Source organism: Otolemur garnettii, unplaced genomic scaffold (assembly GCF_000181295.1).
Source record: "Otolemur garnettii isolate 467f Iridium unplaced genomic scaffold, OtoGar3 scaffold00073, whole genome shotgun sequence".
NCBI classification, from domain to species: Eukaryota; Metazoa; Chordata; class Mammalia; order Primates; family Galagidae; genus Otolemur; species Otolemur garnettii.
In genome coordinates this window covers 777,935-795,676 of record NW_003852468.1, presented here as the reverse complement: position 1 = coordinate 795,676, position 17,742 = coordinate 777,935, and the positions used below count along the sequence as shown (strand labels likewise).

General features: G+C 45.5%; 1 protein-coding gene across 1 annotated transcript; it reads left to right on the top strand.

Moving 5' to 3' along the window:
• Positions 1-25: 25 nt before the first annotated feature.
• On the top strand, positions 26-17,537 carry BCL9 (B cell CLL/lymphoma 9). The gene is made up of 7 exons (XM_012807623.2): positions 26-100; positions 949-1,265; positions 2,797-2,986; positions 5,320-5,419; positions 8,292-10,533; positions 11,869-12,129; positions 16,238-17,537. The coding sequence occupies exons 1-7, from the start codon at positions 48-50 to the stop codon at positions 17,353-17,355; spliced, it is 4,281 nt and encodes a 1,426-aa protein (XP_012663077.1). The 5' UTR covers positions 26-47; the 3' UTR covers positions 17,356-17,537.
• Positions 17,538-17,742: the final 205 nt, after the last annotated feature.

Below are 17,742 nucleotides of genomic sequence, written 5' to 3'. Positions count from 1 at the left end.
CGGTGAGCCCGTCGCTGTCTGTGACTGCAAGCTCAGGATTCCAATCAATGCATTCCAGCAACCCTAAAGTGAGGAGCTCTCCATCAGGAAACACGCAGAGGTGAGGGCAAGGGCCTCCGCCACAGCCCCTGAGGGCGTCTGTCATAGGCGTACCACAAACACTCATTGCTGGAACCGTGTCAGCACACTGTTAGAAGTTAGAAGCAAGTGAAACCCAAATAGGAAAGGAAGAGAAAATAAATTAGTAGATAGTAATAGAATAGCAAAGAGGCCACAGTATGATAATCAAAGCTTATGTTAGAGTATTATTTTTGTTATTCTTTTGTCCATCATTACCCTCCAGACTCCCATTGTGAGGCCTCTCCTTCTGTCCCACAGCCCCTAAATTGTCACTGTAAAAGGCATTTTTCTCACCCCCAAGGGAGGTGGTGGCTTAGCTGCTATGAAGTGCTGCCACTTGTTGGGAGGGATTAGGTCCTGGGTGATTTCCCTAACCTGACAGTCACCAGCTCCCGTGCTCTCCCAGACCTGCTTATGTTTCCAGCAGGGAAGCAAGGCTCTTGTTACAGCTGTCCCTTGTCATCAGCCTGGGGTGCTAGTATTTTGATCTTAATGATGCCTGTTTGTTTACTCTGAGCTGGTCTTAGTGTAAGAGTCACTTCTCTATGTACATAGAAACCGTTGTCCTTTATTGACAAAAGCCCTAGAGATGGGTCCCCATGTGACTGCAGGGTTCCTGAGAGCTGACAGGCCACCCTGCTTGTTCCTCCTCTCTGTTGGTAGCTCTGACACTGGAGAGGGCGGAGAGAACAGTGGCTGAGGGGAACATAGGGTGCTTATTTACTCCTGGGGGTCTCCCTCACCCATGATAGAAGCTGCTCCTCCCTAATTTGTGCTGACCAGCTGTATCTTGGTATCTTATCTCTCTCTGTTATTTGTCTCTTTTAGTAGCCCTAAGTCAAAGCAGGAGGTGATGGTCCGTCCCCCTACAGTGATGTCCCCATCTGGAAACCCCCAGCTGGATTCCAAATTCTCCAATCAGGGTAAACAGGGGGGCTCAGCCAGCCAATCCCAGCCATCTCCCTGTGACTCCAAGAGTGGGGGCCATACCCCTAAAGCACTCCCTGGCCCAGGTGGGAGCATGGGGCTGAAGAATGGGGCTGGAAATGGTGCCAAGGGCAAGGGGAAAAGGGAGCGAAGTATTTCCGCCGACTCCTTTGATCAGAGAGATCCTGGGACTCCAAACGATGACTCTGACATTAAAGGTATGTCTATAAGATCTTTGAGACTCAGAGGGAAGTAGGTATTCCCGAGGGAAAGTCTCTGATATTGGTGGTAGCCAGGGGCCTAATAACTCCCAGACTGAGGAGTTCTCAGGTTTACAATGGAACTATTCTCATTTTGCTACCAACTGAAGAACAGTTTGGAACTGCCTTGTTGAGGAGTTCTCACTCTGAGGATACGGGTGGTTTAGGAGCTGTGGTGGGGTGTTTCTCAGGCCTAAGCAGCTTCTCATATGTGTTTCTGGCCTCCATCCTATTTATACTCCAGTTTCAAGCTAGTAGCTCCAGTTTGTCTGTGCCAGTGGCCATGCTGGAGCAATTTTCTGGCATCCCCTCCTCTTCGCCATCAGAGTAACCCTCCAAGGCTTGAGTTCTGTGCTCTCTGGTTGCCACTTTGCCAGACATGTAGACACAAAGGAAGCCTTAATGGCCCTGGCACTAGGCCGTGTTTGTCACAGCTGATTCCAGTGTGGCAGGAATGAGTAGCTACCAGATGTGTTATAGATTTGGCAGGCACCAAAGTAGAGTGAGCCAAAAAGGGTATGGGACCAGTGTCTGTGGTTTTAGGCTTTTTTCCTCATAGAATAAGATCAGAAATTTTAACCATAGGCCTGAACATGAAGTTAGTATTTAAGAATGGAAGTGTGATTCCTTAATCCAAATTAGAAATGGAAACCTGGGGATGATTGATTGCTCCTTCCTTTCTGCCTTCCTGCCTACTCCCTTCCTCCCTCAGGTGTTCTGAGTGCCTGCACTGTGCTGGGTGTGGGGGTGCCATGGTCAGCAAGGCAGATACAGTTGCTGTCCTCAAGGATTTTGAGTGCACCTGTAAAGCTGATCATTAAACAAGCAATTACAATGACATTTGATAAATGCTGAAATGAGAGAAATTGGAGGGCTATGAGATGCATTAACAGAGGCATCCAGTCAATTCCAAGAGGTTTCTTGGTTTTTTGGTTTTTTTGTTTTTTGGAGACAGAGTCTTACTTTGTTGCCCTGGGTAGAGTGCCGGTGGCATCACAGCTCAGAGCAAACTCCTGGGCTTAAGTGATTCTCTTGCCTCAGCCTCCTGAGTAGCTAGTACTACAAGCACCCACCACAGCGCTTGGCTATTTTTAGAAATGAAGTCTCACTCTGGCTCAGGCTGGTCTTGAACTCCTGAGCTCAAGCAATCCACCTGCTTCAGCCTCCCAGAGTGCTAGGATTACAGGCATGAGCTACCACACCTGGCCAATCCAAGAGATTTCAAAACGGTTTTCAGGCAGGAGGAACATGCAAGCTAATATCTGAAGGATATATAATAGAGAATTAAGGAGGTGGGGGGAAAGTGCTTTATGATTGGTCACTTAGGGAAAAGAGTATTTGAAATTCTGTTTGTAGAAGAGAAGTTTTCCTTTTAGCAAAGTACTTTATTAAAATTCTCAAGGTGGATTTGTATTGTGATGTTATAAATGCTGGCAGAAGAAAGGAAGTTGTATTCTTCCTATGACAATGAGTCTTTTCATTCTTTTAGAATGTAATTCTGCTGACCACATAAAGTCCCAGGATTCCCAGCACACACCACACTCGATGACCCCGTCAAATGCTACAGCCCCCAGATCTTCCACCCCTTCCCATGGCCAAACTACTGCTCCAGAGCCCACACCTGCTCAGAAGACTCCAGCCAAAGTGGTGTATGTGTTTTCTACTGAGATGGCCAATAAGTAAGTTGATGACTGTGCCTTGCTTTGGGGCATGGCTTGTGTATTGGAGGACCCAAGTTCTTCCTCCATTTGCAGATGGAGCCTTTTTTTTTTTTTTTAATAAGTCCCTTATGTTATTATCACTTAAAGTTAACAATATAGAAAGAACTGAAATAAAATATAAAACCTCCCCAAGCTCACTTTCCAGAGGCAATCACTGATAATACTTTCTTGGCTTTATTTCAGAAGTTTTTGTGCTTATACAAATATACATATACGTGTATAACTTTTTTAAATATGGAAGAGATTGATTGCACAGTACACACCTTTCTGCAGTCTACTTATTCTTTTTTAAAGGACACAAGTAATAAATGTCCATTCTTGAATAAATAGTAAATACAATTAAAAATAAAAATCTATGGAATTCACAGAGATAATCACTGTGAACATTTTGGCATATTATGTTTCTAGAGAATGGACAAACCAGTGGATTTTTATTTATTTATCAAAGTTATATTGTGCATACGGTTTTCATACTTTTTTTTTTCTTTTTGAGACAGGATTTTGCTCTGTCCCCTGGACTAAAGTGCAGTGGCATCATAGCAGCTCACTGCAACCTCAAGGGGATCCTCCTGCCTCAGCTTGTGGAGTAGCTGGGACTACAGGCGTATACCTCCATGCCCCAAATAATTTTTCTGTTTTTAGTAGACATGGGTTCTCACTCTTGCTCAAGATGGTCTCAAACTCCTGAACTCAAGCTGTCCTCCTGCCTCGGCCTTCCAGAGTGCTGAGATTATAGGCATGAGCCAACATGCCTAGCTGTTCTCTGACTTTTTAACCCATTTAAGATATAAAGTAAATCTTGACAGCCTTGGACTATGACTATGTGTGGTGAGATTTTGTGTCCCCCTTCTTGGGTTTTGAACTAGGGTTGACTGTAAAATATCTACCACAATAGATTGGTTTAAGAAGACCAATGCTGGGGCGGCGCCTGTGGCTCAAAAGAGTAGGGCGTTGGCCCCATATGCCAGAGGTGGTGGATTCAAACACAGCACTGGCCAAAAACTGCAAAAAAAAAAAAAAGAAGAAGAAGAAGAAAATACTGCTTTTTTTTATATATTAAATGATAGCTGTGTACATTAATGCAATCATGAGGTACAATGTGGTGTTTTTATATACAATTTGAAATATTTTCATCAAACTGGTTAACATAGCCTTTATGTCATTTTCTTAGTTATTGTGTTAAGACATTTATATTCTACTTTTAGAAAGATTCACTTGTATGTACCCTTGTGACATAAACCACAGAGGTGATCCCTCCAATGACCCCCCTCTCCCCCAGTAAAGCAAGCAGACAGCCCTCAGAATGGGAGAAGATATTTGCAGGTTATGTTTCTGACAGGGGTTTGATATCCAGAATGCATAGAGAACTCAAACGTATTAGCAAGAAAAGATCAAGTGATCCCATCTCAGCTGGGCAAAGGTCTTAAAAAGAAATTTCTCTAAAGAAGATAGGCACATGGCCTGCAGATATATGAAGAAATGCTCACCATCCTTAATCATCAGAGAAATGCAAATCAAAACTACTTTGTTTTTGTTTTGAGACAGCCTCAAGCTGGCACTCTGAGTAGAGTACTGTGGCAACCTCCAACTCCTGGTTTCAAGCTATTTTCTTGCCCCCACCTCCCAAGTAGCTGGGACTACAGGCGCCTGCCACAACGCCCGGCTTTTTTTTCTTTTTTTTTTTTTTTTGCGGGGGGAGGGGGGTTGCAGCCATCATTGCCATTTGGCAGGCCCGGGCTAGATTTGAACCTGCCAGCTCAGATGTATGTGGCTGACACCTTAGCCACTTGAGCCACAGGCACTCAGCCTGGTTTTTGTTTTTTAATGCTTCTTTTTGGATTTGCTAATGACTGTCTTTTAATTTCAGAAGTTTGATGGTAAGAGGTAAACATAGGCTTAGCGCCCATAGCTCAGTCATTGGGGCACTAGCCACATGCACCAGAGCTGGTGGGTTTGAACCCGGCCAGGGCCTGCCACCTGTAGTCCCAGCTACTGGGAGGCTGAGACAAGAGAATCACTTAAGCCCCAGAGTTTGAGGTTGCTGTGAGCTGTGACACCATGGCACTCTACCGAGGGCGACATAGTAAACTCTTTTTTTTTTTTTTGAGACAAAGAGGTAAACATAGATAATGAAACATGTTTCTTTTGATTTCTTCTCATTCAACATTTCTGATGGTTCTTTATATTCCTTCCTCTGCCTTACAAGTTCAATCTGGTGTTCAGGTGCTTTGGAATTATAGTTAGTGAATAGAAATAAGGTCTAGTATATGCTGTCTTTTCTGTCTTTGCAGAGCTGCAGAAGCTGTATTGAAGGGCCAGGTTGAAACTATCGTCTCTTTCCACATCCAGAACATTTCTAACAGCAAGACAGAGAGAAGCACAGCCCCTCTGGTATGTGCGTTCAGAAATGGAATGATGGTTTAGATCTACAGAGACTGCTAAGGAAGGGAGGTAGTGAGTTTAATCGAGAGGGAGATAGACTTGATGGTATGAGCTGTATTCTGGGCATTTAAACTAATTTTGGCATTGTGGGATGTTAGTCATGTCGCATTATACTAGGTAGATTGATTAATTCATGGGGGAAGAAGATGCACAATGTAAGAGGATATCTTAGCTTTTCGTTCATGCGATCATCTCTAGGAAAATCTGAATTCAGACCGTGTGTACAGAGCAGGTTTTAAAAAAACACTCTTGAGTTAGTTGAAGAACAGAGAAAAAAGCAATAACTAAGTACTGGAATACATGATGACAATACTGTCATCAGAGTTTTAGTGACTTTCAAAAATGATTTCTGTTTATTTTAAATTGAGAAGACCATTGGGTGTTTTTAATTGCTTGATATTTTCCAAAAGTATAATAAATGTCAGTCTGTTTTTTGTCTGGATCTTAAGTATCTACTGTGAACTCCATTAGAAAAAGCATACAGCGAATTTTTTAATGCACGTAGTTTACCAAACAGAATCAAAAGATGATTCTTGTGACTGACATTGTCAAGGTATTAAACTGAATGCTGGGGAGATACCAAGAGGTTCATAATACAATCCCTGCTTTCCAAGAGCATAAAACCTAAAAAAAAAAAAAAAAAAGCTCTAATATAGGGATAAGTCTTAAATGTGGGAAAAGTCAAATGACGATAAATGGTCAAAGTAACAATTCCAAATAAAAATAGATGCCATTTTCCTATTGCATGTATCAGAAAGTCTCCATCTCTATAGACAGAAGCAGACCTTGGGCTTTCCTAAATTGAGGGAATTTCACATTCCCTATGAATCTCCACTACTCAACAGCAGAGAATACATATAGTTATATTTAAAATATGCATTGTCCTGGAATGCACAGGGTACGTGTAACTCAAACCAACGTTCTATCGACTTAATGACAGTTCTTAAATGCAGTTATTACCTCTGCCTTCTCTGGTACTAAAATGAAATCAGAAAAGGAGTTAAGGAGGGAATTGGGAGTAGCCTATTGCTCCAAACCTAAAATGACAAGGATGAAACTAAATGATTTCTACTGTCACAGTCACCCTCTATGAAATCAGTACCCATCCACAACATACAAACAGAACCTGACCAATAAACCAAACTTTAAAGGGCACTAGAAGGGGATTCACATGTCCTCTGCACTCCAGTTAGAGTTGTGGACCTGGAACATATGTGGACTTTACAGAGTCACACAAATTCAGCCAGCTGGTCTTACCCACACAGTCTTATCTACAGATAAACGTGCATGGCCACCTCCCTCCCAGTGAAACATTCATATGTATATGTATATATAGTCACAGAATATAAACACTCGAAGATACGCCTTTGTGTTTATACAACACAAACTGTTCACATGCAGAGATACACATAGTGATTTGTTCACATATTTACACACAGGTAGACAGCTTCCAGACAGTAGGTGGGAAGGTAAGTAAAAGCCTTAAGGGTTTGGAAATACAGGCTGGATTAAGTGAACAAGTAGGAGCAGATGAACACCAAAAAAGGGATCTGGAGGCTGGTGGAGGTTTCTGAGACCGAGTCTGCAGACTGGCCCTTCTGAGCTTCAGCATCCTCTTAGTTTCTGCAGTGCTGTAGATTAGGACCCAGACACACACATCCCTCTTCTAAACGCTCACAGTGTTCACGTCACCTCTTGTAAGTGAGTGTGCTTTTACCCAGAACTTAGTGTAGCATTCATTGGTACTTAATAAGGTGATCAAGCAGTCTGTTAAAAAGGCAGTCTGCTGTCTATTTAGAAAGAGACACCAGGAGCTGGATAGCCTCAGACTTCTCCTCAGACGCTTCCTGCCTGCACATTTTCTTACTGTAGTTAATGTACAAATTCTTATCAAATATGGAATTGGTGATCACAAACCAAAAACAGAAACCAGAGATGTCAGGCCCCCTGGAAGCTCACAGATGGAAGTGCTTCATGTCGCCCTACCAGAGGGGATGATGTGCCGATGAAACGGGGACTTCCTGGCCGCCTCCAGCTAGCAGAGCACACAGCCGCAGCTGGCTTGCACTCCCCTTTCAGATAGAAACATCAGTCCTTTTGATTGACAGCAAGAAGTCTATCTACCCAGTTGTACTTTCAGGGAAAAGACGATGTTAGGTACAGCTTCCCACATACGAAGAAACTAGTCCCTTTCAGAATCTGAAACATAGTAGACACGTGATATCAAACCTGTTTCTCAAAACAGAGACTCAAACATGTTCACTCTGCTGGAGCGGCTCTCCACTGGTGTGCTTACAAAGTTATTGAAATCTAATTTTCAACCAGGGAAAGAGGATAATATTTGACAGTAAGTTTAAGAAAAAGTAAAAATGGCTCGGCGCCTATAGCTCAACCGGCTAAGGCGCCAGCCACGTACACCTAAGGTGGTGGGTTCGAATCCCCAGCCCGGACCCGCCAAACAACAATGACGGCTGCAACCAAAAAATAGCCGGGCGTTGTGGCGGGCGCCTGTGGTCCCAGCTACTTGGGAGGCGGAGGCAGGAGACTCGCTTGAGCCCAGGAGTTGGAGGTTGCTGTGAGCTGTAATGCCACGGCACTCTGCCCAGGGGGACAGCTTGAGGCTCTGTCTCAAAAAAAAAAAAAAAGAAAAAGTAAAAATAAAAATGTCTTCATGTCCCAGGAGGGATCGTACATGCGCAATCTCCATAGCAAGTGTCAGTGTAGAAGTGTTTGACAGGGACAAGTGTTATAACATAACTTGCTCTTTTGTTTTTCTGTTCAGTTTACCCATTGGTAAACTTAAAAATCTTGTCTGTCCTAGAACACACAGATACCTGCCCTTCGGAATGATCCGAAACCTCTCCCACCACAGCCCCCAGCTCCCACCAGCCAGGACCAGAACTCTTCCCAGAACACTAGACTGCAACCAACTCCACCCATTCCGGCACCAGCACCCAAGCCTGCTGCACCCCCACGTCCCCTGGACCAGGATAGTCCTGGGGTAGAAAATAAACTGATTCCTTCTGTCGGTAGTCCTGCCAGCTCCACTCCACTGCCCCCAGATGGTACTGGGCCAAACTCTACACCGAACAACCGAGCAGTTACCCCTGCCTCCCAGGGGAGCAACGGCTCTTCAGCAGATCCCAAAGCCCCTCCACCCCCACCTGTGTCAAGTGGCGAGCCCCCTGCACTGGGGGAGAACCCTGATGGCCTATCTCAGGAGCAGCTGGAGCACCGGGAGCGCTCCCTCCAGACTCTTAGAGACATCCAGCGTATGCTTTTCCCTGATGAGAAAGAATTCACAGGAGCACAAAGTGGGCCACCCCCACAGAACACTGGGGTATTAGATGGGCCTCAGAAAAAACCAGAAGGGCCAATACAGGCCATGATGGCTCAATCCCAAAGCCTAGGTAAGGGACCTGGGCCCCGGACGGACGTGGGAGCTCCATTTGGCCCTCAGGGACATAGAGATGTGCCCTTTGCTCCAGATGAAATGGTTCCACCTTCTATGAACTCCCAGTCTGGGCCCATAGGACCCGACCACCTGGACCACATGACTCCGGAGCAGATAGCATGGCTGAAGCTGCAGCAGGAGTTTTATGAAGAGAAGAGGAGGAAGCAGGAACAAGTGGTGGTCCAGCAGTGCTCCCTGCAGGACATGATGGTCCATCAGCACGGGCCTCGGGGCGTGGTCCGTGGGCCTCCCCCTCCATACCAGATGACTCCTAGTGAAGGCTGGGCACCTGGGGGTGCAGAACCATTTTCTGATGGTATCAACATGCCACATTCACTGCCCCCGAGGGGCATGGCTCCCCACCCCAACATGCCGGGGAGCCAGATGCGCCTCCCTGGATTTGCAGGAATGATTAACTCTGAGATGGAAGGGCCAAATGTGGCCAACCCAGCAGCTAGACCTGGTCTTTCTGGAGTCAGTTGGCCAGATGATGTGCCAAAAATCCCAGATGGTAGAAATTTTCCTTCTGGCCAGGGCGTCTTCAGTGGTCCTGGCCGAGGGGAACGCTTCCCAAATCCCCAAGGACTGTCTGAAGAGATGTTTCAACAGCAGCTGGCAGAGAAACAGCTGGGGCTCCCCCCAGGGATGGGCATAGAAGGCATCAGGCCCAGCATGGAGATGAGCAGGATGATCCCAGGCACCCAGCGCCACATGGAGCCTGGGAGCAACCCCATTTTCCCTCGAATACCAGTTGAGGGCCCTCTGAGTCCTTCTAGGGGTGACTTTCCAAAGGGAATGCCTCCGCAGATAGGCTCTGCTCGGGAACTGGAGTTTGGGATGGTTCCTGGTGGGATGAAGGGAGATGTCAACCTGAGTGTCAGCATGGGGTCCAACTCTCAGATGATACCTCAGAAGATGAGAGAGGCTGGGGCGGGCCCTGAGGAGATGATGAAACTGCGCCCGGGTGGCTCGGACGTGCTGCCCGCTCAGCAGAAGCTGGTGCCCCTGCCATTTGGCGAGCACCCCCAGCAGGAGTACGGCGTGGGCCCCAGGCCCTTTCTTCCCATGTCTCAGGGTCCAAGCAGCAGCAGTGGCTTGCGGAACCTCAGAGAACCAATGGGGCCCGACCAAAGGACTAACAGCCGGCTCAGTCACATGCCACCACTACCTCTCAACCCTTCCAGCAACCCCAGCAGCCTCAACACAGCTCCTCCCGTTCAGCGTGGCCTGGGGCGGAAGCCCTTGGATATATCTGTGGCAGGTGGCCAGGTGCATTCCCCAGGCATTAACCCTCTGAAGTCTCCCACAATGCACCAAGTCCAGTCCCCAATGCTGGGCTCACCCTCGGGGAACCTGAAGTCCCCCCAGACTCCATCGCAGTTGGCAGGCATGCTGGCAGGCCCGGCTGCTGCTGCTTCCATTAAGTCCCCGCCTGTCTTGGGGTCTGCTGCTGCTTCGCCTGTCCACCTCAAGTCTCCATCACTTCCTGCCCCATCACCTGGATGGACCTCTTCTCCAAAACCTCCCCTTCAGAGTCCTGGGATTCCTCCAAACCATAAAGCACCCCTCACCATGACCTCCCCAGCCATGCTGGGAAGTGTAGAGTCAGGTCAGTATGCTGCATCCTCACAGTCACATTTTGGAGATGGCTCGAGCCTGATTGGGTTAAGAAAACTGGGGTCTTGATTACACTACCAGAGTACAGGGCCTTTGCCAACACGGACATGTTTGTGGAAAATTGCATAAGCAGTACTTCCATAGGTTGTGCGGAAGTGTCTAATCCTGGCCAGAAATATGTATGTCAGATGGGGCTGTTGAAAGGAAGACGGGAAATGGGAAATATATGTCAGTTCACAAAGTAATTTACATTTGCAGTGAACACATGCTAGTGAAGTAAATGACTTTAACAGTAGATAAACATGGCTTCTTTAGATACTGGACCGTCAGGTCAAGAAATTCTGAGTGTCATCCTACACAAAGAGAAGGGAGGCTGCTGTGAGACTCACATGGCTCTTGTAAGTATGTGCTGACCACAGAAACAATTACCAAAGCCTTCTCCTTGGTAGACTGCTGTTCTCAACGATCAACTACAATTTTTTAGTATTTTCTTCCTAGGAGAGGCTCATGCTGATGATGGTGGTTTTGCATGTGGGACCAGAGGTGGTCAGTAGAAGTAGTGCTGAGTGTAAATGGTAGGTTGGTGTTATCTCCACTTGAGAAAGACTAGAATCAGAATAAGATAGGAGATTTATCCTCCCATGGTAAAGAGTCCCTCCCTGTGGGGGAGCAGCTCACTACAGCAGTACAGCATGGCAACTACCAATGGCAGCATGGTAATTATTTCTGTGGTCAACACATATGAGAACCTCCCTTCTCGTCACTTAGGATTGAACTCACAATCTTGTGACTTGAGGGTCCAGTATTTAAGGAAGCCGTATTCATCCACTGTTAAGACATTCTGTGGCCCCCTAGACCATCTTAGTTCAGGCATCTTTGTTGTGGAACCTGATGATAATGTGTGTAGAGTGGTGTGGTTAGTGCCTGGGTTTGGATCACTAGTCTGGCTTCGTGGCATACTGACAGCTGCGCTGAATTCTGAATTGTGATAGGCAAGGGAAAGAGATCCTCTTATTTCACATTCTATTCAGAAATGGTTGTCTGTGAATCATATTTTTCCAAGCTTGAACTGCTGTTTCTAACATATATTCCTGGTATGTTTGTCTTTACATCTGCTGACCCGTCACCTTCATATCATGCCACAGTCCCCCGCTGCACACACACAGAACTTGACTAGATTGATGATTTGTGTCTTGGGTGTAATAACACTGTCCTGTTCATCTGTCTCATTGCTGGCCTTGCTAGTTCATAATCATAGGCCCCAAGAGCCTTCAAAAGGAATCTAATTTCCTGCCCATATTTGTTCTGTTTTGCTTTCTCCTCGTAGGTGGGCCCCCGCCTCCTACAGCCAGCCAGCCTGCCTCTGTGAATATCCCTGGAAGTCTTCCCTCTAGCACACCTTACACCATGCCTCCAGAGCCAACCCTCTCTCAGAACCCACTCTCTATTATGATGTCTCGAATGTCCAAGTTCGCAATGCCCAGTTCTACCCCGTTGTACCACGATGCCATCAAGACTGTGGCCAGCTCAGATGATGACTCCCCTCCAGCTCGTTCTCCCAACTTGCCATCAATGAATAATATGCCAGGTAAGAAATTAGAAAGATAAGGCATTTAGCCAGTGCTAGACAAAAGAGAAACCTCTTGAATAAGTAGAAGTTCAACAAGTTGAAAAAATGGATCATCTAAATTAGTTTCAGTAGAATTAAAGTATCTTGACTAGAGGAAAATGACAAATTTTTATTAGCTTGAGTTAGTATTTGTATGAAAGCAGATTTCCTTATTGTTCTGAGGGCTTCTGTGTACCTGAATGGGTTCTTTAAATTTGTTTTTTGTCTTATTTTGTTTTTTTCTTTTTTGATCCTCTATAGCAATACTGAAAGTAGTTTCTTTTTAACATGCAGATGGGAATGTCTTTTATTCTCAAATATTTTCCTGGAAGGGCAGCCTCAAACCACACGCAGCCACAGGATTTCAGATAAAAGCCCCTGTTTCCTAGAGAAGCCCTTTCTTTAGGACTAGGGAGATAATAAAATTCTTCTCTTCCCTATCATTCTGTATGCCTTCATTCCTATACCCTCCCCTGCCAACCTCACTAACAGGAAATAATCTGGGATGCTGAGGGTGATAAGCAAAGAGACCAAAACTTTTCAACCATGGTTTGTGGTTCCAGTGCTGTTCTGATTGTTAGAAATGCTGTTTATTTATCAGCCATCCTAACTAACCAGGTTAGGACATGCTCTGCGGACAGCATGAACACCATCCATGCCACACTCAGTGGCAAATCCATAGAGAGGACAAATACAGTAGAATCTCCATAGTTGACCGCCTCCCTATGTTGACTACCCCCTGAAGCTGACCCGTTTTCATAGACCAACGTGCACCACATGTACTCAGTGGAAGACTGACCTCTATATAGTGACCATCTCCGTCAGTCATATCTTGACCACTTGGTCTGTGACACACAGTATTAATTTACCATCTGTAACGAGTCCACTCTACACCAAGGGGTAAAAGGTGTGAGCTTTACCCCTTAGTTGTATTAATTTTTTCTTTAGCATAAGTTTTTTTATGTTTTGTTATCACCATGTGTAAAATTAGGTCTAATATCCTATTGTTTATCATGTATTGTGGAAGATTTTTTAGATGCAAAGGACTGATCTGTATTGTAGATACATCCTACAATTAACTGAAAAATTTTACAGTTAATCAAGATATTATGGCCCAAAGGAATGAACTCAGGGAGCTGACAGTGAAGGAAAAAGGTTGATTTACATTTTCTGGAAAGCAGCAGCCAAAGAAAGGAGAACATTTTGATGTTAGCAAGACCACAGTCAGCACCATCGAAAAACATAAACATGAATAGTTGGAGAGATACAGTAAAGAAAGCAGAGACCTACAGCAGAAAAGAAGGAAAACTTCCTTCTAAGAAGTCGGTGATGCCACATTAAGCTGATTCAAACAAATGAGGGCAGTTAACACCCAAAAGTCTGGGTCAATTATCCAAGAAGTTGCTAAAAAATTTGCATAGGAATTTCAGGTGGCAGATATCCAGGCATCAAGTGGTTGGCTCAAGAAATTTAAACTGGGCAACACCTGTGGCTCAGTGGATAGGATGCTGACCCCATATACTGAGGGTGGCAGGTTTGAACCTGGCCCCCTCCAAACTACAACAAAAAAATAGCTGGGCATTGTGGTGGGCACCTGTAGTCCCAGCTACTCGGGAGGCTGAGGCAAGAGAATCGCCTAAGCCCAAGTGAGACTCTGTCACTAAAAAAAAAAATAGAAAGAAATTTAAACTGTGAAATGTGATCTCCCAGAAAGTCTTATGTAGTGAATCCAGTGAAGTTCCAGAAGAAGTTGTGGAAGAGCTCAGCAACAATTTCCCAGACTTTGCCAGAGGCTTCAAAGATGATGATGTCTTTAATGCTGACGAGTGTGGACTCTCTCTCAAGGTAATACCTGACAGGAGCTTTGTCATGAAAGGTGACAAATGTAAGAGCAGAAAACTTGCCAAAGAACTTTTCACAGTTCTGCTTTGTATTAGCTCAGCCAAAGAGAAACTAAAGCCCTTGGTGACTGGCAAATTAGCAAAGCCACACACATTCTACAGTCTGAAGCCTGAAGACTTTCTGGTCATCAAGCAAATGTACATGGATGACTTGGTGCCCTATTTGAGGAGTGGGTGCGGAGTATCAACCAAGAAACGGAAAAGAAGAAATGGCCTATTCTACTGACAGTACACAGCTGTCCCAGCCACCCACAAGTGAATCATCTCACAAATGTGATACTGAAATTTCTGCCTCCAAACACAACCTCAAAAATCCTCTTCACCAAAGGCATCATCAAAACATTTTCAATGCACTACCAGCTCCTGCAGTGAGTGGGGCATTACTAAAACACAAATCTGTGGTCCACCTGTGCAAGCAACCCAATCTGCTGCATCAGTTAATGCTCTGGACACTGTCCTCTGAATCAGTTCTGCTTGGAATAAAGTTCAGCCAGAAATTTTCATGAGCTAGCACAAAGAGTAAACATACCAAAGTGGGAATGATGGGGGATGAGGAAATAAAACACACAGAGACAAAGATCACACAAGAGATAAGGATGGGATCAAGAGGTCTGGCACAGCTGATGGCTGCAGCCAGCCCCCAACCTTGTGAACAGCTTTATTGTGTACAGTCCCTAAACAAGGTTGTTTATACTAACAATGTTGCAAATCAGCAAGGAAAGCAAGTGGGAATATTTTCATCTTACAAGGTTGAGAGGAAATAATAGTACATGGGGTAAAGACTAACTTTAGGGAAAGAAGGCTATGTGCTTTTACGCAACGAAAAAAAAGAAGTATACAGAAGCTACGTGACCTATGGCAGAGGGAGTAAGAAGAAAGGACTAGAAGGGAGGAGAAGCAGTTGGGGGTTCTTTGAACACACCTCCCTGGCTGCGGGCGTCTTGCCCCCTCACAATCCACACTCCACAAGAAAGGATCCAGAAGTGTTTCAATAAAGTTGGATTTGTCACAACCCAAGAGCATGATGTTTTGGACCCACCAGACAGTCCATCTCCCATGACAGAATTCAAAGGGGGAGATTTCGAAGGGGGTGTTGCAATGGATGATGAGGTAATGAACCTGTAATGAACCTGACCTAGAAGCAATTTTCCAAGCACTGTTGACCAAAGTACAGACCAGTATAAAAGCGCATGAAGTAGTTGATGAAGTGGAAGAAGCAAGTGGGGACAACACAGGAACTGCAAAGATGCCAAAAGAAGAGGATGTCAGGCATCTGGTAATGCAGTTGAAGTTATTTGCTGTGGAAAAATGCTCAGGTGTGCTGAGTGTTGTAGCCAGCGTTAGGAGTGCTTTCTCCACTTATATGTGCAATGAGAATAAGAAACAGACAAGAATAAACCATGGGAAAACAGTAAATACCTTGATTTTATATGATACTTTATGATTTTACTGTGTTTTGATTATGATTTCATCTGATATTTTCTGATAAAAGCTGTATGTACCTAGCAGTACAGGAAACCTAGTTCTTATGTTGACCACCTCTATATGTTGACCAGTCTGTTACAGTCCCATGGGTGGTTACCTCACAGAGGTTCTACTGTATTTAAATCTCCCAGAGACTTAGTAGAATGTGTGTGTTTCCCTTTCCGGTTAAATGTTACTGCTTCTTTAACAGTTCACGTAACCTAGAGTTTTCAGTGCTTTCTCTATAAAGCAATACAAAATAATGCCAATTGAAAAAAGACCTGTTTGGGTTTTGTTATTATTTCTGATAATTGGAATTGTAGAACAAATTAATCATTTTTCTCCAAAAGACCATACTTCAGTCATCCAGGCAAATTGTTTTCTTCTGTATTAAATATCTCCACTAAAGAAGAGTGTGCTCATTTATTGTGTACTAATTTATAACTTTTCACACAGGAGAATTTCTCCTTTGCTCTCTTCTATACATTCCTTCATCAGACGGGTTAAGATTTAATCCTATATCATCTTGTAGAGCTGTTGGTTTGTATGTCCCCAAATGTATTATAATCTTACCGAGGGTAAGGATTGTATGTTGTATGTTTTCCCAGCATAGGACTATCCATGTCAGGTACACAATAAATTTTTTTGTTAATTTGATTTAGTATAGTTCTTTTGAGTTGCTTTTGATTAAATTGATTCCTTTGATGTCTTTATTTTTCCAGGAATGGGCATTAATACACAGAATCCTCGAATTTCAGGTCCAAATCCCGTGGTTCCGATGCCAACCCTCAGCCCAATGGGAATGACCCAGCCACTTTCTCACTCCAATCAGATGCCCTCTCCGAATGCTATGGGACCCAACATACCTCCTCATGGGGTCCCAATGGGACCTGGCTTGATGTCACACAATCCTATCATGGGGCATGGGTCCCAAGAGCCACCGATGGTACCTCAAGGACGGATGGGCTTCCCCCAGGGTTTCCCTCCAGTACAGTCTCCCCCACAGCAGGTTCCATTCCCTCACAATGGCCCCAGTGGGGGACAGGGCAGCTTTCCAGGAGGGATGGGCTTCCCAGGAGAAGGCCCCCTTGGCCGCCCCAGCAACCTGCCCCAAAGTTCAGCAGATGCAGCACTTTGCAAGCCTGGAGGCCCCGGGGGTCCTGACTCCTTCACTGTTCTTGGGAACAGCATGCCTTCGGTGTTTACAGACCCAGATCTACAGGAAGTCATCCGTCCTGGAGCCACAGGAATACCTGAGTTTGATCTATCCCGCATTATTCCATCAGAGAAGCCTAGCCAGACACTGCAATATTTCCCTCGAGGGGAAGTCCCAGGCCGGAAACAGCCCCAGGGCCCTGGACCTGGGTTTTCACACATGCAGGGGATGATGGGGGAGCAGGCCCCCAGAATGGGACTAGCATTACCTGGCATGGGAGGTCCAGGGCCAGTGGGAACTCCGGACATCCCTCTTGGTACAGCTCCATCCATGCCAGGCCACAACCCCATGAGACCACCAGCCTTTCTCCAGCAAGGCATGATGGGACCTCACCATCGGATGATGTCACCAGCACAATCTACAATGCCCGGCCAGCCCACCCTGATGAGCAATCCAGCTGCCGCTGTGGGCATGATTCCTGGCAAGGATCGGGGACCCGCAGGGCTCTACACTCACCCTGGGCCCGTGGGCTCTCCAGGCATGATGATGTCCATGCAGGGCATGATGGGACCCCAACAGAACATCATGATCCCCCCACAGATGAGGCCCCGGGGCATGGCTGCTGATGTGGGCATGGGTGGATTCAGCCAAGGACCTGGCAACCCAGGAAACATGATGTTTTAAGCTGCTAAGATTGGATGTGCTGATCCTTGTCAAGATGAGATTCCAGGTCCTGAGAGCTGCTTTGAGGGAGTTCCAGGAGCACCCACTATTGGTCATGCAATAGGAGAACCAAGACCCGAGGGCTGCTTTGGGGGTGGGGGGCACTCGAGAATGTATGGATTTACCTGAAATTATTCATTTAATCAACAGGTGTGTTTTTTTTAAGATTTATTTTTTAAAAATTATTTTTGTGGACTTGAGTATCCCATGATGGCACCTCCTTTTGGGAATCTGTAGCCGTGCTTTGAGAATTGCCATCGGTCACGTGTTGCACCGTTCTCTGTATGTTTACGTCCTTTGGACTGGCTTCTCCCAGGATTCTTTTCTGTTTTTTTTTTTTTTTTTTTT